The sequence below is a fragment of the Engystomops pustulosus genome, chromosome 9 (assembly GCF_040894005.1).
Source record: "Engystomops pustulosus chromosome 9, aEngPut4.maternal, whole genome shotgun sequence".
NCBI lineage: Eukaryota > Metazoa > Chordata > Amphibia > Anura > Leptodactylidae > Engystomops > Engystomops pustulosus.
The window spans coordinates 32,937,280-32,961,427 of NC_092419.1; the positions used below are offsets into that span (position 1 = coordinate 32,937,280).

At 44.5% G+C, this 24,148-nt stretch overlaps 1 protein-coding gene across 2 annotated transcripts in view; it reads left to right on the forward strand.

Moving 5' to 3' along the window:
* The first annotated feature begins 16,522 nt into the window (after positions 1–16,522).
* The window catches only part of DOCK11 (dedicator of cytokinesis 11), a 133,978-nt gene continuing 126,352 nt past the window's right edge, over positions 16,523–24,148 (forward strand). For both annotated transcript variants that reach the window (XM_072125635.1, XM_072125636.1), the window contains exon 1: positions 16,523–16,752. In XM_072125635.1, coding sequence (XP_071981736.1) covers positions 16,651–16,752 — 102 coding nt within the window. In that variant the 5' untranslated portion in view covers positions 16,523–16,650. The remainder of the gene's footprint in view (positions 16,753–24,148) is intronic.

Sequence of the window (24,148 nt, forward strand, 5' to 3'; positions counted from 1 at the left end):
CCCCATTCCTAGGAGCATACATAAAAAAACACTTTCTGTATTTTGCAATTTTTATTTGTATATAAAGGGACGCTGTCACTACATTTTTCACAAATAGAACCAGTAACAGGTTTTCATAGAGCCCTATTAACTAAATGCCACCCTTCTTTTAGCTAAGAAAATAGTTTTCCTCACATCCCCATAAAATTAACTTTGTAATCTTGGCCTCCTCGGGCTGAATCGAGGAGCTCTTCCCCATGCCTTCTCAGCAATTGTCATGACGAAGGTGACATCATCTATGGTCATTTTTCCTTCCAACTGTTCCCCATCCATATATCACACTACTTAGAACGAGAATCAGAGGGATAGAGTACACGTTACACTGTATTTTAAAAATAAGTAAATAACCTTTATTAATTACATCATTTGATAAAACGTATATATAAAAGGATGGCTACAGGAGAGAGACAAGATTTGAACAGACCAGGTAACACGGTATACAGGAAGTCAGTAATACATTGTAAAGGGCAATACAATGACATCCATATAGATATGCAACAGCAATATATAAGCCCATCCAACTCAGTTGTTCTACCCGGACAGCACACATAAAAACTTAAAAAAATAAAAACCAACGCACGTTTCAACCCACCATTCTTTCTCAAAGAGTTCTAAGTAGTGTGATATATTCATAATTGTGAGGGTGATTTTGGGTCTTCTGGCATAGAATTTATTTTTGATATGGGTTTAGGTTAGATTCAACCTTTGGCATACATTTACAGCAGTGTATTATTCTTTTTCACCTACTAATTGTACTCCATGCATATATCTGATCACATGAAATCACAGCATGCCGCCATGAAGGATGGGGTTGGCTCTTGGCCGCTGCAAATACAAAAAGATTTATATGTACAATGGGTATAAAATCCATATGACATCACTAGTCAGCCACTCTGTATACACCAAGCTAGTTGGATAAGCTTGAGATGGATGTGATATGAAACCTACCTGCAGAATCGCAGACTTTATGTTCAGCGATACATGTTTGGTTTCCATCATCATCAAGTAAGTGGCAGCTACCAGCTGTGGATGTCATTCTGTGACTCCATGTAATCTTCATGAAGGTAGGGAGCTAAAGAAGTGGAAAGAGAAGACTTGGTGTCCCATAGATACTCCACTCCATCAATTGTATACAGCCCACAGATACCGTATTTTCTGGACTATAAGACACACTTTTTAGCAGGAAAAAAATCTTGCTAAAAAGTGGCTGCGTCTTATAGACCGGAAGGATCCAGCACTGCCAGACCCTCCTGACCGCTGTAAGGAAGATTGGGTGATGCCCTGATATAGAGGTGCACCCGATCTCCCAGATAGGAGCCTCCATACTACTCTCACCTCTCCCCGATGTCCTACAAGTCCAGGACCTGCGGTGATGTCAGAATCATGTGACTGATCACATGCTTCTTACATCACCACAGGTCTCATACTGTCATGCTGCACTGGGACAGGGTAAGAAGAAGAGAAATGGGGGAAGTATGTGTGTGTATGTATATGTGTGTGTGGTTCTGTGTGAGTGTGTATGTGGATGGATGATGCAGAGTTGAGTGTGTAAATGTATGTCTGTGTGTGCTGTGCTTTAGTGCAACCAACAGGGATATTTTAATTGGTGTAAAATATATTTTTCCTTTTTTGGAAGCCTAAATCTGGGGTGCATCCTATAGTAAGAAGCGTCTTATAGTCCGAAAAATATGATAGTTATAAACCTTAGTTATAGTCTCTATGGGGAGGGCAGTGATATTGGAGAAGTTGTGCTTTAAGTTTAAAACAAGATATATTTGGTGAAAACTGTCGCTTTCATGTTACAGTGCAGGAAAATCAATTTATATTGATAAGGATAGAGGTTTTAGTATTGAGTATATATACAGAATAGGAGTAGTAGTACTGGGTTCTGCCATGTGCAACATCCCCCACCGGGGCCTAGCCTTTTCTTGGGGCCTGGAGACAGCTGGCGCCCAGAATACCGGAGTGGCTGGCGGTTGCGGCCTAGGCACGCTGGTTGCAGCCTGGCTGGTCTCCAGGTGGTATGTGGAAGAAATAAGGAGGGAGAGGCTGTGGTACTGGTTCTCCCTGTGGCAACCCCTCAGTGTCTGTAAGATATGTCCCTGGGTAATGGATGGGGAGCCCGTGGTGGTAGGCAGCCGTATACAGGGATCAGACAGAGGCAATGTTGTGCAAATCAACTCACGGTTCTTCACTGAACAACAGGTAGCAGGCAACGGGCCTAAACAGTGATAGAGCAGATTCGGGTTCTGGTACTGGAGTAGTCGTGGAGAGTGTCCTCCGGACTAAAGCACAAGCCTGGTAGTAGATGCAGGCTGGGATAATGGAGATGCAGCTGTGAACAAACTGTGGAAGCTGCAGCTCTGGGACCATGTGCTCCCCCTGCACAGGGGTTTTATACTTCCCCTGCTCAGGTGGTAGCACCACTCCAATCATACTTCAGTTTACAATACAGCCACATAATTGGATAACATCTTACACCCATTTAATTATTGCCTTGTCAGGCAGAGGCTACATCTGCAGATTACCCCTGGCTCTCCCTGCATTATCCCTTGGGGGAGTTGTGCAGGCTCACCAGATGGATCCTGACAGGTAGAGGGACCTATTCGCAACTACCCCCTTGCCTATACGTTGGCAGGGGTGTTCCATACCCCCTAGGTAATTGAAAGAGCCGCCCACGGCTCGGCTGTGGACCGGATGGGAAAGAAAACCAAAGCTGGCCAGCAGCATATGGCCTCCATATGGGTCCATGCACACTATAGCATCTAGGGGTGTAGGTGGTAAAGTTTTAAAGTATTGGCTATGTGCAGTGTAGGGGAGACAAACCGTCCACGGTCCTGGCTACAGGCACCGGGGTTGGCGTCAGACTGGGTACATAAATGAGGATGGTGCAGTTGGTAGCTAATGCCCTTCAACCAACTGTTTGCTAAGGAAAGGCGTGTCATGTCCTGTAATCCACTACTTTTACCAAGGCCTGAAAATTTGTCCAAAGACACGTCACCTAGGTGGCATCATCATAACCATAAATGACACGTATAGTACATACGGCATACCTGTTGTCTGACGGTCTTACCCTAGTGTATGACGTCTAGGTGTCACTATTTAAACATCCCCGGTCCCCTAAGGACCCGCAGTTTACAGAGGCCATTAAGTGTAAATTGCACACATTTTTTCCATAAGTCTCTCAGAGAGCTCTTGTGAGTAGAGTCCATTCTCTGGGCACAGTCCTTGATGTAGGAAAAAATAGAGGTCTCCTTTTCAGGGACACTGTCCTTTGAAGAGTATCTCTGCGTCAGCAGAGATGGGTGCTTTTATAGCACAACTGGGGAAAGTTAAGGAAAATTTCTGATTTTGGTAATAAATAGAGTCCAGGAGAGTTTCTGGCAATATATAGGGATAATGGGCGCAGCACAACTGGGTGAAAATAAATCACAAAGTCATATGTACAAAAAGTAGTTAATGGGTTTCGGTCCATCAGGGTATTACTCAATGTCGGCCTGGGAGGAACAATATCTGCAGGCCTGGGAGCAGGAACAGCAACATGGACACCATCAGCCTGAGTGGAGGCAGCAGTGTTGGGATCTGTCGCCTGGACACCTCTGGTGGTGGAAACTGGAACTGCAGAGGTAGTAGCAGAAGCAGCAGGGATGTCATCTGGCGCAGCTGTAGCTGTAGCAAGGCCGCAGGTCGCGGGAACAGGTGCTATAGCAGGAACGGATGATGCTGGAACACATTCCGATCAACCTGTGAAACAGAAACTCTCACCACCTGGAAATTGTCCACTAGCAGGATCGACTTAGCAGGGACCTCAAAAACAGTGGTGGGCTCTGGAACTGCTGAAATGGGACACCCAGAAGCTGGAAAAGCGGGAAGGTCATCTGAGGCCTTAGGCATCTCAGCAAAGAAGAGAGGCAGGCACTTCTCTGACGACCTCCAGTAGCTGGGGGCGCTGTAGAGCACATGATGATGGCTGGAGGAGCTTTAGATTCTTCTCCAGCTAAGACTGGACTAAGAATATGTGCTCCCCGTGCACAGAGGTTTTATACTCCCCCTGGTAGCACCTCTCCAATCCCATTCCAGTTTACAATACAGCCACCTAATTGGATAACCTATATTTAACTATTGCCTTGCCAGGCAGAGGCTACAGCTGCAGATTACCTGAGTTCTCCCTGCATTATCCCTTGGGTGAGTTGCGCACCAAATGGATCCTGACAGGTAGAGGGTCCTATTCACAACTACCCCCATACCTATATGTTGGCAGGGGTGTTGCACATGTATACAGGATAGGTATTGTAGTACTGAACTGTGCCCATATATACATGATAGGGGTATTAGTACTGTGCCCAGTAGTAATGATCTGTGCACCGATATAGAGACTAGAGGTAGTAGTACTGATGTGTGCACAGATATACAGGATAGGGGTACTAGTACTGAACTATGCCCAGCTGTGCGTAGCTCCTAAATATGCCACAGTCACTTAAAAGAACTCTACCAAATTAAAGCCTGACATGTTTTTTACCACATTTATCAAGGGCTTTATGACTAGTTTCAGGGCTTTGCCTCAGAAAGGATGTGGCTTCACTGGAAAAGCTTTGTTCACCAAGAATTATGCAAAAATCTGTCATTTTTCTCTAGTAAATCTAATTGGAGGTGGAAAGTAAGACTACAAAATCTTATACTGAGCCAGATTTTTCATCCAGCATAAAACACCTGGATACATTAGATGCAGTGTAAGACTAGTCTAACCTCAAGCTAGAAGATAGAAAACATGTTTCCATAAAACTACAGTGTAGACCAATAAAGTCTTTTGTTAATGATTACCAGCTGCACCAAACCAACTGAAAGCCTGTGTACAGTGGTGTAACTTGAAGCTGATGGGCCCCAGAGCAAAATCTGTAATATAATGTATGGTTTATAGTACTAGTGCTTTCATAAGGGAAAGTGACACTTTATGGGCCCCCTAAGCCTCTGTGGCCCAGTTGCGACCGCACCCTCTGCACCCCCTGAAGTTATGCCCCTGTCCGTGTATTCATATAGAGATGTTTAAAAAGAGACAGATGCATTTTCCTGTCTTACCACCAGATGGTGCACTGTGCATGACAAATCCAAACAAGTCTCTGAATCTGATGACACAGATTGGGGCACATTTATCAATTTGTGGCACAAGGTCTTTTACCAGACGCCCAAGTTTAGTGGTGTTTTGCACTGTGATGTTCTATTGTTGCACATGGTCTTATTTGGCGCACCTCAAGGCCCCATTCACACAGCCATCGTGGAAACATATATATATGGCCGCAAGCTTACAGCCGTATACACGTCCCCATAGACAAATGTAGACGCCCGGTGGCAGTACGGTGCAACAATCTTGAAGGAGGGAGCCACAGCACCAGAGGACTCTTGGTTTCCGGCATCAGAAACTTTGGCCGCGGGCACCACCACAAATCGATCCACACTACAAGAAGGATTGCTGTCCTACCTATCCATTGTCAGTACGGTGCAACACGCATGTTACACCGGACCGTACAGGGGGAAATGGTGGAACATGTTCTACCTATCCCATCGTACGGCCATGCGGTGCTGCTCACCCCTGCTCCTCTCCAGCGCGCTGCTGTATGCCGGCTGTAGCCGGGGCGAGCATGTGGTAATTTTAATACAGCTTAGGATACAAAAATGGGTGCCAGAAATTACAAACTGAATGCAGTTTGTCATTTAAATGTTAATAGATTTGCTTTTTGTTGGTCTTAATGTGCGCCAAAAACCAGGCCAAGCGCCAAAAAATGGTATTAGGAAAAGTGTCGTAAACAGAAGCTCCGCCCAAAATGAGCCACAAAAAGAAAAAAGGAGTGACGCCAACATGGGTTGATTTGAACAACAAATACAGGCTTTCTTTTTAGACAGTTTTGTAATTTTCTGCTTGGTATTTCTAATATACTAGAAACTTTATTTATAGGGATCAGCCTGCTATGGTCAACCCAAAAATTTCCCATTTTTCCATCCTCTTTTTTGATGTAAAACATGGCCGACCTGATTCAGGAGAGCAGGACTAGCCTGTCCGTCATTCTCCTCTTTCTGTGGCTTCGAGTTCTTCATCCTCCTCTAATTTTAGCCTCCTGTCCTCGATTCTCCTCTTACTGTGGCCTCATATCCTCTCTCCTCCTCTTACTGTGGCCCCCTGTCATCCATCTTCCTCCTACTGTGGCCCTTCTTCTCCTCCTTTTGCTGGTATTGACCAAAAAAAACCTATTACTTACCTACCCTCAATCCCCTGCTGCAGTCCCACTTCCTCCTCTACCAGGGTTCTGAATGTGACTCAGAAGAGGTGACGGGGCCAGCCAGGTGGAGGAGCGACCTCCTCATATGACTGCTAAAGAGAAACAGATATGTGAGGAGGCAGAAGGTAGCTGATCTGATGCCACCGCTGCTCTGCAGCTGTAATGTATGGGACCAGGAGGTGGTGGGACAAAGTGGGGCAGCCTGGGACAATCTCAAACTGCCCGGGACGGCAGGACAGCAGTCGAAAACTGGGACTGTCCTGCCAAATCCAGGACATTTAGGAGCTTGTACTGTGTGCTTGTAGATGTTTTAAATATACTATATGTATGTGTTTACACTGTATGTGCATGTAAATGATGTGTATATACTATATGTGCATTTACAGGAAGCTTTTACAGGGTAAGCTAGATTCACTCACATGTATGGGGGACGTGTATTCAGCCGACATGTCCTATCCTTCTACGTGATACAGCGCTGTGCGCTGTATATGCCTATGGAGATGGGCGGGGGTGAGCTGCGCTCATCCCCTGCTCCTCTCCGCGGCACCGATGTATGCCCGTACTATGGTACGGCGGGCCTACATCATCTGAATGTAGCTTCACTTTAATGTATGTACATCATGTGTATATACTGTATGTGAGTGTATATGAAGTGTACATGCTGTATGTATATGTACATGATGTGTATATACTGTATGTGAGTGTATATGAAGTGTACATGCTGTATGTATATGTACATGATGTGTATATACTGTATGTATGTGTATATAAAGTGTATAAGTGTGTGATTTTATAAATATGTATACTCCTAGTTACCCCCTGCACTGTATGGAGAGATGAACCCTAATTCTACTGTGCCACAATGCAAAATCTGTACCAGGCCGGCTGCCATATTAGGTATTATTTGCGGAACAGGTTATCTCATATGGCAAAGAGACATTCTTTGGGTTCCTTTCAAGTTCAACCACTCACTGTACAGATTCTGTGCTTTATGGGGCCAATGGAAATATCCTGGGTAACATTCATCAACTGTAGTGTAGGGTCTGTGTTCTTAGTGCACAAATCGTGCAGTAATTTACACTGGGATTTCAGATTTTGGCACAAGTGCTTAAAGGGGTGTTCCCATTTCAGCAAATTATTGTTATTGTTTTTATGATAAAAAAAGTTCAATTTTCAAATGTACTTACTGTATCAATTCCTTACAGCTTTCTAGATCTCTGCTTGCTGTCAGTCTATGGAAAGTTTCTATGTTGAGGGTGATGCAACACGTGGCGTTTTGAACCCGTTTTTGGTCCGTTATTAAGCAGTCTGTTAAAAAACGCATGCTTTTTTTTTTTAATACGCATCCATTTTTTGACCAGTTTTAATTAAGAAAATTGGTAAAACCTGTCAAAAATGGATGCGTTTTCAAAAACGCATGCGTTTTTCAAAAAAGGATGCGTAAAAACGGACCAAAAACGGGTTCAAAAAGTCATGTGTGGCATCACCCTTACAAAGGTGCACGGCTAGTTATATTACAGATAGTAATCAGAGCTGTGTGTTCAGATTTCTGTCCACTAGTAGTAAACAGAGAAACTTTGCATAGAAGGACAGCAAGCAGAGATCTAAAAAAAAACTGTAAGGAATTGATACAGAAAGTATATTGGAAAATTGTTTAGCTTTTATCATAAAAAGAATGACATGAATTTGCTGTAATGGGAATACCCCTTTAATGAATTTGCAACTTGGTAGTCCAGCGTTTAGCTATTTCTATTTGTGCACCAACAATATTACCAAGAAAAGTGTCGGGATTAACAGGCTGCGCCCAAATTGAGCGACCAGAAATTGTCGGGCAAACGACCAATATTGTGGGGGCGACGAGGAAAAAAAAATCTGCCAAAAAACTGGCGTCAGGTCAATAATGAATGCCCCCCATTGTATTCTCATATACCTCTGATATAATTTTGCGACATATTTTGAGACTTCCTATAACAGCTTCATAATACGTGTGCACAATGGGGGGAATTTATTATTTTTATTGTTCCTGTTTTTTATTGGGTAATCACAGAGTTTTTTTATTACACGCCGGATCGGTGTGAGACTCAATTTTTAAAGCGCTAAACTATTAAGAGCCAATGTTATTCATCCTATCTGGTAAATTCGGTAAATTCTCTGCAATGTGTAAGAAGAAGGCAGCTAGTAATAGTATTAAGTGTCCAGGGATAAAGCAGCAATCTTAACTTTGTATACTGAGAAATGTGACAGCCTTAAGAGATTCGGGTAAGGTTAATCTGGTCTCGACCTCACACCTGCTGGTTACACAGAATTATGGCGCCGGGGCATCTGTCCATCATAAGAGAAGCTTGTCTGTATAATAAAGCAGGACAGGTTCATGAAGTTTCTATACTATGATCAGAGATAAATATTTTACCTCTATATCATAAACGTTTATGTCCAGGAAGTCTTTGGTTCCTTTCTTTTTACAGCAAAATGTCACTCTTTTTGCATGACACATTCTTAGGGGGATTAACATTTTAGTTTACGTCTAGATGTCTCCACTTTTCTTTTGCATTGGATTCAGTAAAGGCATCTCTCGATGGTTATTGGTTCAGAGGTCCTCAATTTACAAATGAATGCTACCAATTCTGTTTAAGATGGGAGAACTTTATTAATTTGTGGCACTGTGTCTGTGTTGTGACGCCTGATTTTAGCAGTGTTTTGCACTGAGATTTTATATAGTGTACAGCATCAATGTATTTGGCGCACCACAAGAAGAAAAAAAATGGGTGTCAGAACAGGGGGACAAAGGGCGCGGAGACTCTGAGCCCCATGACTTTGGGGGCCCACTCTCAGTTTTCAACTCTATTTGTGTATCTAGGACACCGATAGAGTTGTATACCGTGACTACCGCTGCCTGCTCTAGTCTCTGTGGTAATACATGTGGACTTAGGGCATAGCACATCACTACTGCACCAATCCTACACTAGATTACAGTAAAGCACTGCTACGTCTGTCCTACACTACATTATAACACAGCACTACCACACCTATCCTGCACTAGACAACAGCACTACTGTACCTACCCTACACTAAACTGCAAGACTACAGTATCTATCCTGTATATATGGGCACAGCACAGGACTACTACTACTCTTATCCTGTATATATGGGCACAGCACAGAACTACTACTACTCTTATCCTTTATATATGGGCACAGCACAGTACTACTACTCCTCCTGCCATGTATACTGTATTTGGGCATAGCAAAGTACCACTCCTATCCTGTATATATAGGCACAACACCATACTGCTGCTACTCCTATCCTGTATATATCGGCACAGCTCAGTACTACTACCCCTATCCTGTATGTATGGGCACAGCTCAGTACTACTACAACTATCCTGTATATATGGCACTACCCCTATCCTGAATATATGGGCACAACTCAGCACTACTACCCCTATCCTGTATATATGGGCACAGCACAGTACCACAGTTGCCCCTCCCAAACCATCAACTATGCCTCTGGGTTTTGGGAAACTAGAAGTGCAGGAAAAGTGTTGGGAAAAAAAGCTGTGCCCAAAAAAAGTGCAGGTGTAAAACTTTTGCGCAGGTGTTTTATTTCCACCAACACTAAAAATCTTTCGGAACAGTCACTAAAAATCCCTGCGATTTCCTGACAAAAAACAGGTGCACAACCTTTAATAATCCCCCCCACGTCTCCCTGAGATGTTGTTCTTGATGCTTAGTATATGGATTATAAGGATGCAGAGCTATTCCTACCTCCTGCCGTCACATGTATAATTGATGACCTTACTGGACATGAATTCCCTTCCCCTATTTAAAGAACACTTTTCCCTATTAGACGGAACATATACAGATGGATTATATTATAGAGCGTTTCCTTATTTATAGGGAGGTTCATAAAGAAAGTATATTCTTTTGGGGCATGGAGAAGCCTTGCCTAGCGCCTGGAGCTAAGGCTGCTCTACACCCCAGTTGTCTTTGCTGTCCCATCTACCTACCCAACCTCCTCAACCTGGGGCACCACTGTCTGCGCTTATGTCGGCTGCATTAGTGATACGCATATGCTCTCTGCTTAGGCCATATGCACACCGATGTACACCCGCACGGCTACGACTGGGCGGGCATACATCAGCCGCAAAGGAGAGGAGGAGGGGTGACCCCCTCAATAGCGATCAATTGCGCACGGCCCGCAACACAAAGAAAGATAGGACATGTCCTATATTTACTCGTTTACAGAGCGTGAACATTGCTTTCTATAGGGGATGTACATATGTCCCCCATACGGTCATGTGAATGTAGCCATAGACTGTTTCCTATGCAGAGCATCACGTTGCAATCTTCAGTCTCGACTTGCTCATTACCTCCAATGAAGACGGCAGCGCTACAGGAGCTTGTGCGCAGGCGTGAGGGGGATAAGTAATGCGACGAGGAAGCCCAGATGGAACAGCAGAGGTTACTAGGGCGAGGAGTAGCCTTAGCTCACGGCACTCTGCAAGACAACTCCACACCATAGTAGCCTTTAAAGGTAATTTGCAAATAACCAAGATAGTTTTATAGGACTTTACTGGGACATGACAAATACAGTTTAGGGATGAGGGTAGGAATCTACCATCAGATGAACTTGTATATGTAGATTTCTACTAATGGTCATGCGCCACAAAGACACTAAAGTCGGGCACCAGAAATCAGACCTAGCACCACAAATTAATAAATTCCCCATGTGTGTGGAGCAGGCGGAGTATTGTACAGTATATGGCTCTGCTTGTATGAGCTGTCTACTCTACATGGCTTCATCTTGGATTACCATATTTGGCTTGACAGCTTATGTAGGGTGGTATTCTTCCCTTAAATGAGGGTCACAAATAAAGTGAAGATATGCAGCTCATGTGCCAATGTCATACACATACTTTCCAGAGAGGCCACCAGAACGACCCCAGAATTTGACACAGAAATGGTAACCAAAGACCCAACAGAAGACAACGCAAGGACAACAAGACCCAGGGTCAACATCTGCAAAGAGTTTGTATGACCTCTCTGTGTTTGCGTTGGTTTCCTCTGGTTTTTTCCCACACTCCACAACATACATACAATATGTAGGTTGATTAGATTTGTGAGCCTCATTGGGGACACATTTGGCAAGCTCTGTGTTGCGCTGTGTATTCTGTAAGCGCTATATAAATAAAGGTAGTTCCCTTCATGCTGTAGCCTCTCAGGCTGTTACACTGTCCCCCTCTTCCCACAGCACTTCAACAGAGCAAGTTACTGAACATAGTGGGTGGCGTCCTTCAGCACAGTGTAACAGCCTATAATTCTGCATCACTGTAACACCCCAGGAGCCCTTCAAGCTCATTAGCAGAATTGCAAAAATGGATTTTAGAAGGGAGAAGGCCATGGATAACAAATATAAGAAGATTACCAAAGTTACATTGTCTGGAGTATGGGCTAATTCACATGAACACATATGGCACCAAGTCAAACGTCCCACCACACCGTGACCGTTGCAGGCTGCTCGTTTCTCTCTCCTGTCCAGCAAGAGCTTGTTCACCTTGGCTACAGCCTTAGGGTGAATGTACCATAAGTGTCATTGATTTTTCATGGTTGCTTTTGATGGTAGAATTTAAAGGATTAGATTGGGTTATACATTTCCAGTGTAATTGTAGCAACATTGGTTCATCCAAAATGAGTCCGAAAATATTGAATTTTATTTGGTGTCAGAAAATTGATCTTGTAAAAAATCTATGGAAAAGCAAATGTGGTAAATATTAAGACATAACTTTTAATAATACAAGTAAAAAACATAGAATCCTAAAATCTGAATGACGCCGCACAGCATATACCGATTAATAAGGACAAGTGTATATATCACTGATAGGACACACGTCTTGGTATCTATACGTGATTGGTGCATGTAAATTCCTATACAGATCATTAGCCGATGGCATAATCATGTAACATCTAATAGTCAGTAACAAAACTGGCTATAGCACATCGAGGAAGGAAAGTTTGAAACAATCTCACCCAGTCCAGAAGTGCACTTGGTTCAGGTTCAGATGGTGCGATGGGATGACAGGGAGCTTATAGTCCGGATGTGGCAGCTTATCCCTGAACTCTCTCACCCATCGCCCAAAAATTGACTCCCGCCCTAACAAGGGCGGTCCCACACTTGCCCTATTGGTAACACTGTCCCTAGATGTCCAAAGGGTCCAGAAGAATAAATCCCATCCCAACGCATTTCCCCCCACTTCTTTAGGGGTTCATCAGGGGATGCAGGGAGAGTAGGCATGCAAGGAATAAAGGTTTCCAATTCCTGTGTTGCAAAAGGTGCTCCCTCTTGGTCCTAGGAGGAACTATAGAGGAGTGGCAGTGGCCGTTCCTACTAGTGACCCGGCCGGATTAGGCGTGCGGGTCTCGATGCTGGCGTGCGCAATTAGCCACCGCGCATGCGCCATTCAAATAGCAGACTTCCTGGGTAAGACCCCGCCCCTCTATGACGCGCTATGACGCTGCGGCCGTGTCTCTCACCAGAGGAGTGGGTAGGTAAGACCCTGCCTAGACACTGTGGCTCCCAAAGGTCTGAATGAGACCATTAGTTATGCATGCTTTTTATAATCTTGCACCCTCCTCTAAATAACTATATATACCCATTTTTTGCTCTGTTGGTACCTTTTCTGCATATATTTTTGTCTTTTACTTTTGTCTGTCCCCCCCTAACAAACTCCGTTTTGTACTCTTCCTATTCTACGGGATCGATACCTGCGAATGCGGGCAGCAGCGGGTTAACAATGTTTTGTCACCTGCTGCATAGGGAAACCCTCACATGCTTGCCCCGTAGCTGAACATACCTACCCACTCCTCTGGTGAGAGACACGGCTGCAGCGTCATAGCGCGTCATAGAGGGGCGGGGTCTTACCCAGGAAGTCCGCTATTTGAATGGCGCATGCGTGGTGGCTAATTGCGCACGCCAGCATCGAGACCCGCACGCCTAATCCGGCCGGGTCACTAGTAGGAACGGCCACTGCCACTCCTCTATAGCTCCCCCTAGGACCAAGAGGGAGCACCTTTTGCAACACAGGCATTGGAAACCTTTATTCCTTGCATGCCTACTCTCCCTGCATCCCCTGATGAACCCCTAAAGAAGTGGGGGGAAACGCGTTGGGATGGGATTTATTCTTCTGGACCCTTTGGACATCTAGGGACAGTGTTACCAATAGGGCAAGTGTGGGACCGCCCTTGTTAGGGCGGGAGTCAATTTTTGGGCGATAGGTGAGAGAGTTCAGGGATAAGCTGCCACATGCGGACTATAAGCTCCCTGTCATCCCATCGCACCATCTGAACCTGAACCAAGTGCACTCCTGGACTGGGTGAGATTGTTTCAAACTTTCCTTCCTCGATGTGCTATAGCCAGTTTTGTTACTGACTATTAGATGTTACATGATTATGCCATCGGCTAATGATCTGTATAGGAATTTACATGCACCAATCACGTATAGATAACAAGACGTGTGTCCTATCAGTGATATATACACTTGTCCTTATTAATCGGTATATGCTGTGCGGCGTCATTCAGATTTTAGGATTCTATGTTTTTTACTTGTATTATTAAAAGTTATGTCTTAATATTTACCACATTTGCTTTTCCATATAATTTGAACTTTGTGGTCAGTACTGGTCAGTTGTGGGATTCGAGGAAGGGTACACTTTAACCCGTTACTCTCGAATACCAACTGTATTCTGAGGCATACGAACTACAGGTCCAGAATACTTTATGATATTGACTTTATTGCTTATCTCCTTGTAAAAAATCTACAAAAAGATTTGCTCATCTCTAAGATGTAACACATATAAAGATATGTATGTACGGTAAGTTATGACAAAATGAAATGAAGGCAAACATTGTTTTGCACACGATCAGATTGTCGCTTTCATGCGACACAAATCGGCGAACCTACCGTTGGGTGATTTAACTTTCAAATTGTGTCGCAAGACAATGCACTTACATACACCAGGAAGAAGATGGTGAACTCCGGCAGACTTGAGCAGGGAAGCGTCACATGCAGGATATCGGGCGCACGATCTTACTGAATTGCGGCACAGTGCATTTTCGGCAGACAATGCACTTTCGAGAACTCCGCAGGACGGGTAAGTAAATGTGCCCCAATATTTATTTGTGTGGAAGTTGAGATACAGAGAATGGGAATGTACTTCTGACTTTTCTTCATTGTTATTCCTGCAGATCAAAGTAGATCCCAAGTTTTGGATCACCACAAATCTGTTACTGAGGACCTATCCCAAGAAAAGGACGCCATCAGTGCCAAAAAATCTGGAAAACCTCAAATCCCTTCTTGTTTAAATCCTTTACGATAATTTCAGACATTTCTGGTTTCTTACAGCACTGCACATATACTACAGCTTTTATACAAGTGTTTTTCAACTTTTCCCAAAACATCCCGAGGCCAGATGTTGGCTCTGAGGCAAAAAGGAAACTTGTAGTGTATTACAAGCAGTGCGGCAGGACGCTCCATTCTGATGTGTTATTTTCATAATGCAGCAATTTCTGGGTGTGGCACTGAAAAAAAATTTGGTAAATTAAAATCATGGCAGATTACACCAACCAAAAAAGGTCACTAAATCAAAATGTATGACCTGTACTTTAATGATGGTAACCTGGTCGACTTATGCTCTATATACCACATACCAGCTTATAGCAACTTCTCCATCAAAATCCATCATGATAAACCAGGGACACTTACTTATAGATCCAGGCACCGTGACTGTGGTAATAGTCTTATATTTTTCTTCTTTCCAAAATCAACTTTTGAAATTATGCTAATGAGCCAGAAGGGCTCTGGGGGTTCTAATAGAGCCCCAGGCTGTTACTATTGAGGGGTTGTTTTTAGGTCAAAGACAAGAGCTGGGTCCTAGCTGAGAGCAGACGACACACTAAGGCCCTTTTCACACTTGCGTTTTTAACGCGTGTTTTCTACACGTGCTTTTGACGTGCAGAACTTGCATTGCACTCTGACCCATTGTAATCAATGGCTCTTTTCAGACTTGCATTTTTTTTCATGCCCACACGCGCGTTTTTTTTAACGCGCGTTTAAATCTCAGAAAGCTCTACTTTTGCAAGTCAAGCGACGATTGCCATAGAAAAGATAGAGCTCAGTCCTGAGTCCTTTCACGCGCATTACCTGCGCGTGAAAAACGCATTGAAATTGCGCATGAAAAACTGAGACACTGAACAAACTCTGACTGAAAACTGATTGAACTCTGATGAAAAATGTGCGATTTTCACTGACCAAACCCTGATCGCACCCTGATCAGACTCTGACGTGATCTGCAACGCAAGTGTGGAAGGGGCCTAAGAGTGTGTTCACACGTTCAGGTTTTCAGATGCAGTTTTTAAAGGCAAAAGCAGGTGTGGATCATAATGCATGAGAATATATCATTGAGAGGTGATACTCCTCTTTTTTTCACTCCACTCCTGATTTGAGTGACCAAACTGCATCTGAAAAACTCAATGTGTGAACACACCCTAACACCGTTCTTTTTTCCATAAGTTACGCCTCCAATCGGTTGGTCACACCCCTTTTAACACAATAAAATTGGATTAAAAATGGAGTAGAGCTGGGTGGCCAATCACCTTAAAATGTTTTAATATAAAATAAAAGGAAGGCGTTTTGGAGGATCATACGATCAAACTGATTCGGACTGAGCCCGGGATTTAAGATTCAATTTGTGACACAAGACAATGCACTTACATGTACCAGGAAGAAGATGATGACCTCCGGCGGACCTGAGTGGGGAAGCGACACATGCAAGATATCGGGGGAACGATCTTGGTGAATCGCGGCACAGTACATTATACATGGACAGTGCACTTTCGGGGAACGCATCCGGACGGGTAAGTAAATCTCCCCCATTTATTGTTTATTATCAGTTCTAATTCCTTCATCTCTCACAAGTCGCTACAATGATCGTTCAACACACAAGCAAGGCTTAGGTAAATTGGGGTGAAATTTAATAAAATCTTTTAAAGAAGATACAAGATATATTAGAAGAGTTGTCATGTGTCTCTGTGTGGTTCCCCTTTAAATAGTGATTCCCCAAAACTTCCTATAGAGTGAGTGTGTGGTGTCTTGTCAGTGGCTCAGCCCTCAGCAGCCTCTCCTCACTATGATAAGGCTGTGACTGAGCAGGAGGAGGAGGAGCAGCAGAGAGGAGTGTGAGGGAGAGCAGAGCCCGGAGTGTCACACACAGCAGCAGCAGCAGTAGTAGTAGTCCCTCTCTGGCGCAGGGACACCCGGGCTCCTCTGTGTCACCTAGCCTGAAACATGGCAGAAGTGAGGAAATTCACCAAGAGGCTCAGCAAGCCCGGGACAGCGGCAGAGCTGAGGCAGAGTGTGTCTGAGGCTGTGAGGAGCTCGGTTATACTGGTGAGTGTCCATCATAGCCCAGAGCTGCCCCTTCCCTCATCACTAGCCCAGGTCCTATCCCCACCACAGAGCATAGTGCCGCCACCCTGGGGATATCATTGTGCAGGAAGTTTGTATTGAGCTGTGGTTACATTGTATCCGCCTGACAGAACTTCTCTTGTCTTGTAATATTGGGTGCTGGGGGGAGGAGGGGTGGGTGCAGGGTGCTGAGGACCTGGCTGTCCTCTCCTCCATGTGCTGGCCACATCTTTGTTGTTTCTGGTTTGATGGCAGCCACACCCTGGCTGAGGAGATGCTGAGCTGAGGAGATGCTGCAGCAGCTGAGGCTACTGGGACCGCACCGGATTGGGCTACTTGGCTCAGTGGACCGCCATGTCACTTACCACAGACCTGCGACATAGCAGCGCTACGAGTAACTTATGTGTCTGTGGTAGGAAATGGTGTCATTTACAGATGTATATCCTGGTATCATATCCGTATAAAGCAGAAGTGTTGCAAAATCGCATCTCTTTGTGAGTTTTTGGAAAACGTTCTGTCATTTTTCACAAACTTTTTGGCATAAATGTTCAGGAAATGACTCAAAAAAATTCTGTCAGTCTCCATCATTATATATGGTCTTTATATGAGATATTCAGGTAAATCCAGGGATGAGAAATAGTTTTGTTGCAGACTAAACCAATATGGGCACATTTATTAATTTTTGGCGCTAGGTATTGTTTTCTGGCATACGATTTTAGCGCTGTTTTGTACTGTGATTTTATATTGTGGCGTGCGGCCTTCTAGGAAATCTCACATCAGAATCAAGGATGGATAAACCAGGGACATTCCTCATAGATCCAGGCACCGTGTGGTGATCTTATATTTGTTATTGCTTTTAGAAGGAAGGAGACCATGAATATGTACACTTATGCTAATGAGCCTAAGGGACTCGGGTAGGTGTTTCCAGAGCCCCTCAGTGCTGTGGCTTCAAAGGCTGTTACAATGACCACTTCCTTAGCCCTTTAAGCCCCTAAGCCAGCTAAGCCCATTATCCCTAATGAAGCTGTGTACTCGATGAAACATGTTGGGGGCTTCAGTAGCAAGTTTTAATTAGCAGGTTTAACCAATCTCGTGTGAATTTGAATATAGATTTATCTAGGAGGAGGTTTAGAATTAGTGTTAGTAGTGTGTGCTGTGATTGTGCTCTATTAGGTGTATGATGAGGCTGGGAAATTTGACAGTCTGTATATATAGTGTGCCATAAACACTTCCCTAGTAACCCATTTGGGTAGTATGGTGGAAAAATTCAGCTGAATTGACCCTGAGGTTCGGACAGCACCTTCTGGATCTACTCACCTGTACAGTCAAAATATACATCCCACATTGAGCACACGCGCTTCACCTGATATATGAAGTCAATCACCCAAAACTACGACCTGCCCCACTTATACAAATACGACATATATGATATCAGTCTGGTTATCCGGTAAACGAGTACTAGTACAATCATACACGTTGTATTGGTGTAGCCCTGTGTTTTTAAGTCACGACTTTTGTACATCGTCTATTTATATACTATTAATAAAAGTTAAGTTTTACTTCTTTATGGTTATGGTGCCTTTGGGCAGATTAGCCCCCTCTTGCAATTTTTGCAATGACCACTTCCTGCTACTGTTAGATTAGACAGGCAGAGAAAGAGGAGGGACAGAGCAGGGGGTTGGGTGAGACATGTTCTGCTCATTGTAACAGCCTGTGAAGCTACAGTAATGATGGTCTCTGGAAACATCTACCAGAGCCCTTGTAGCTCATTAACATAATTCTAAAGGTTGATTCTAGAAGGAAGGAGGTTGTGAATAACAAATATAAGGAGATCAAGAAGATCCAAAATTTCAAAAGCTGGTGCCAGTAGCAGGACATAATAGTACGGCACAGGTCAGCAGGTCACTTCAGGTCACTACTATTACGTAAAGAGTTAAAGAGACTTTGGCCCATTAATAAATGTATTAAAAGCCCCAGCACATAAGCCAGCAGGAGACTGGAGTGACTATGCAACTTTTTATGCGACTTCTTTAGCAACTAAAAAGTCGGAAGTCATGGATCTGGCTTTGCACAGGGTTGCACTAGCAGTACTCTCATGTTTACACCCGAATAGTTAAGTTGCGCCGATAGTCCTGTGCAACTTTTTAGCAATGAAAAGTTGCAAAAAAAAACCTCAATGCGACTTTTCTGAGACTTTTTTTTACACCAAAAAAGACCTGCAAAACCAATGATTAATAACCCCCAATAGTCTATAGAAGCATCACTGCTTATGGTACCTTGTAGCTTTTCTATAGTAGTGAACATTTCCTGACCCCAGTGCCAATACTTAGGTCATGAAGGGAAGCTGAATGAAGGGTGAGGGTGGTCAGCTTTAAAATTCTTAGGGGTAACTAGTACTTACCCCGCTTCAGCTTCTCATTTCTTTTGGGTTGCCCACTGGGTACATTCCCAGCAGGGCCAGAATTGCATTTGATCTATTGACAGCTGTGGCCAGTGAGTGGTCATATGAGAAGGAACAGTGATGTCACCACTGTCTTTCCTGTCACTGAGCCCTAAATGGTCACTGCGTCACCTGCACAACCCGTCCAAACATAGGATTATATAACCACATATCTCCAGTACCATGTTTGTTAGAATCCCATTACTAATCAAGTGGCTCCATGTCTCTGGGAGTACCAAGTATCCAGAATCCAGTCCAGTCAGGGGGCCACAGTGTATACAGGCTTGTGGGATTTTTTTTTTGTACTATTGGGGTTCTTGGGACCTGACCACCACAGGTCCTCCTATAAAACTGCTCCTCTAGTCATCATTTTCTCAAACCTTTTTTTGGTAGCAATTCTGCTCCAATTCTGATGAAAATCCAGTTTACAGCCCATATGTGTGATGTCACTCCAGCTCAGTAACCCCAAGGTAGCTCCAGTCTGAACGTTCATATTTATTACGTTTCCATAGTTTCAGACAACTTATTACATGAAGCTTTGGCTGCTGCGCTGATCAGATGACCTGGCAATGTGATCACATTGTGTAAACAAGTTTTGCAATACTATAAAACCCTTCTCTTTCACTTCATTGGAGATTTCCTTTTTCTATGACTTTCGCATAGCCTTTGATAAAATGTAAAAAGTTTCTTAAAGGGTATGTCCAGGAATTAGATATTGATTACCTTTCCAAAATTAACTCCTCATCTTCAAATGGTGAAAATCCAACAACCAACCGCCCAAAAATCATCTTAATGCAAAGCCTAGATGTTGGGAAAATCACATTGTACTGAGATTTTCCCCTATGTAGACTCTCCCTATGTTTTCAGTTCTTCCAGAGCTACTGTATAGGGATCTAGCTTATGCTCCCTGGACACTCCTGCCCCTCCTATAGACCTTATCAAGGCACCCATAGTGGTCTATGGCACCCAGTCACGGTGCGGTGAGCTCACTCTCAGAGCCGGGTGGCCGCGCCGCTGAGTATAGGGCATATAGATTTGTAGCACAGTCACTCAGCTTTCTATAAAGAGGCCAGGCCATGTGCTACGCCTGGGTTATGGCCCCAGTGAGCTCACCGTCATGTGAATGTAGCCATAATCTGAAACCTCTTTGAGATTTTGACTTTCTTGTGAGAGAGCTGTAATTTAGCAGAGATTTCAGCGGGAAACTTTGGATCACAAATAAATGAGGGGGAATCTGTGTTCTTTGTAAAGTGGGCTGTTCAATTTTGAATGCCCATTTTAAAGGTAATCTACCATCAATATCAAGCATGATAAACCAAGAAGCAGGGTGGAGGAGTTGTACAGGAGCAGAAAGGTGGGGGCTGAGAGCTGAGGAGTGAGAGAGCAGCACAGACAAGTCACTTTCTTTCTGTCAGGGTGTAAAGTAAGTTGCAGGCAACGTTATTGTGGTAATCTTCTTATATGTTTTGTCCATTGCCTATTTCCTTCTAAAATCAACATTTACCATCATGCTAATGAGCCTAAAGGGCATTGGGAATGTTACCAGAAGTCCTCTTTGCTGCAGCTTCAAAGACTGTTAAACTGTGCAGTAACACTCCCTCCTCCCACTGTGTGCTGAAACTTCCTCTGCTGCAGTGAGATTACATCAGGTAGAGGAAAGGGTGGAAGGGTGCAGAGGGGGAGGGTGAAACCGTCAATCTCCGTCAGCTCCATGGTGATGAATGGTCATGTGAGGCCGCCTGTTTTCCATACATCTTGCAGAGCGACAAGGGGTCCAGCGGAGGACCCCATCGCACCCCCTGTTCTTGTGATATTGATATTGTGATAGTGATATTGCCACAATCACAGAGTATAGATTTATAATTGAGTATATAATCTGTGGGTGGGGGTCTCATCACTGACTAGAAAGTTAGGCCCTAACTTGCTTGGTGGGAAAACCCCTTAAATTCCCTGAGGTAGCGCTGGATGGAAATGGAACATTTATTGCAGATTACTAGCAATTGTTGGGGATACAAGCATGAGGGCACTTTTTGAAAACTTTATTTTTGGTGTTAGAATTGTAGGTAATGATTGTCTCAAAAAGTTACCCCTTTATCAGAAATAGTTATCACTTATTTGATAAGACAGGTGATAAATGGCCCAACTTTTTACCAATTTGCTTGACTATTTATACATATCCTTGGGCCATAGGCTTTGAGTGGAGAATCAGGAAGTGTATACCCAACCTGTGCACCACCGATCAGCTGCTATCCAGCACTGGACAACACAAGTGACTGGACTTCTGTTCTGAAGATCAGCCAGGACCCCCACCGATTCAGCATTTATTATGTATCTAGTGGATAGATGATAATTACATTACTTCTTACATGACTCTATTAACCAGTAGTCATATTCATATTTTTATATGTTTGCAGATATTATCATTAGTGAACTACACTCACCGGCCACTTTATTAGGTACACCATGCTAGTAACGGGTTGGACCCCCTTTTGCCTTCAGAACTGCCTCAATTCTTCGTGGCATAGATTCAACAAGGTGCTGGAAGCATTCCTCTGAGATTTTGGTCCATATTGACATGATGGCATCACACAGTTGCCACAGATTTGTCGGCTGCACATCCATGATGCGAATCTCCCGTTCCACCACATCCCAAAGATGCTCTATTGGATTGAGATCTGGTGACTGTGGAGGCCATTTGAGTACAGTGACCTCATTGTCATGCAACATCCCCCACCGGGGCCTAGCCTTTGAGGTGAGGCCTGGAGACAGCCGGGGCCCGCGGTACCGGAGTGGCTGGCGGTGGCGGCCTAAGCACGCTATTGTGACGGTGCTTGGTACGGGGGAACCGGAGGGCTGTCCTACAGCCTGGCAGGTCTCCAGCAGGGTGGTGTTGGCAAGAAATGATGAGGGAGAGGCTGCTATAGCGGATCTCCCTGGGGCAACCCCTTAATGTCCCGAGTGTGAGTCTCTGGGTGATGGACAGGGTGCCGGTGATGAAGGCAGCCGTATTAGCAGGGACCAGACAGAGACAGAAGTTGAAGAAAACAACTTACAGTTCTTTATTTGAACCGGCAGGAACCGCAGCAACGTGCCTTTAACAGGTAGATGGAGTGCTGAGATGTGAGTTGGAGGGAGCCTCAGGAGATATTTCACCAGCCTGGATGTAGATGGCAGGCTGGGAGGCAGCTGTGTCCTGGTAGGAAGCTTCAGCTTGTCCTGTAGGGCTTCAGGTATCACCTTTAAAGGTAAGATGATACCCCTTTTCCTCACTACACTAACTCTAGTCTAATGCTCCACTCTTCAGAGGCAGGGGCTAGGCTCTTCCTGCTCTGGTATGGGCTAGACTGAGATTACTCACTCACTCACTGATCTCTAGGATTCTCCTACACTGGAATCTCCCTAGAAAGACCTCAAAAGTTCTCTTCTCTCTCCTGAGAGAGACTTCTCCAGAGTTCTCAGAATCTTCTATATCTCCAGAACATTCCTGGCCAGGGGTTTTATTACCTCCCTTTGGTCAGGTGGTGGCTGCTCCTCCAATCACATCTCAGCTTACAAAGGACAGGATGTAACACAGATCATTGGACAATAGCATCTTGCATCATACAAAACACTTAACTCCTACCCTGCCAGGCAGGATTCACCACTGCAATACCCCTATGTCCTATCAGGACCATGTAGTTTGATGTGATTACATGCAGGTGGGACGTATTCGCAAACACTCCCTCGCCATTGCATCGGCGAGGGTGTTGCATACCCCGGGGGCAATTGAAAGAGCCGCCCTCGGCTCGACTACAGATGGTTTGAGGGGGCAGAGGTGGATAAAGGCACTTCTGGGAAGTGCAGGCTATGTGAGGTGTAGGGACAAACCGCCCATGGTCCTGGAGACAGGCACCTGGGTTGGTGTCGGACTAAGACAAAAACATGTAGCTGTATGACAGTTGGTCGCTGACGCCATTAAACCGAACTGTACAGTAGGAAAGGTGTGGTGTCATGTCCTGTAATCCACTCCTTGCACCAAGGCCTGTATATTTGTTGTATCAACGCTTCTTCCCTGGCGGCAATCATATAGTGTGTATATCTGCATTGCGTTAGCATATGCGACACGAGTACCTCCTGACTGGTATCCTTACCCATGTATGGGTGGCATCCAGGTGCTAACTGTGTAACACCCCCGGTCCCCGTAGGACCCGCAGTTTATGGACTACCCCCACGTGCAAACCTCAGTTTGAGGGATCAGGTAGCGGTCAGTGTTTTGCATAGAAAGACGGTCCGACACAGCCACACTACAACCTGTAAAGCCTATGAAAGGGGTTAATGCAAACTACTGGCATATATGACAGTGTGCAAACATTTGGTAAGTTCACATTGGCTTAGGAGCCCAATGGGTACACATCTTGAACGTTACAAACGTTACAGAAGTAGATAGGCTACTCAAAGTAGCACGATAATAAATGTCTCTTTTCCTGCAAAGAAAAGGCATAAAAAGTGCAAGCATAACGTCCATACCTAGAAGGAAGGCATTAAGTGCAAAATGATAATCAATAGACACAGCAACTTTTCCTTGGAATTGGCCAAAAGTCTCTCAGAAGGTCTCTAATGACAAAGTTCATCTTCTGGGTACAGCCCTTGATGTGGGGAAAAGTGCACGGAGAAGCAAAGGGTCTCCTCTAGTGTAGAGGGACAGAGTCCTTTGAAGAAATCTCTTGACTGAGATAAATAAGGGTGAGAGTCTCAGGAAAGTCTCTGGCTCTTTAGGAAAAAAAAGGAGATAAATACAATATGTACAATGTACCTGGAGAGGGCTACAGCCCTTCAGGGGTTACTCCGCATCGCTGGGTTCAGCAGAGACAGGATCCAGCTCCAGCAGGGAATCCTGTGCATCCTCAGCAGGAGTAGGTGCCGGCTGGGGACACCCGGTGGCAGTAGTGGGTACTGCAG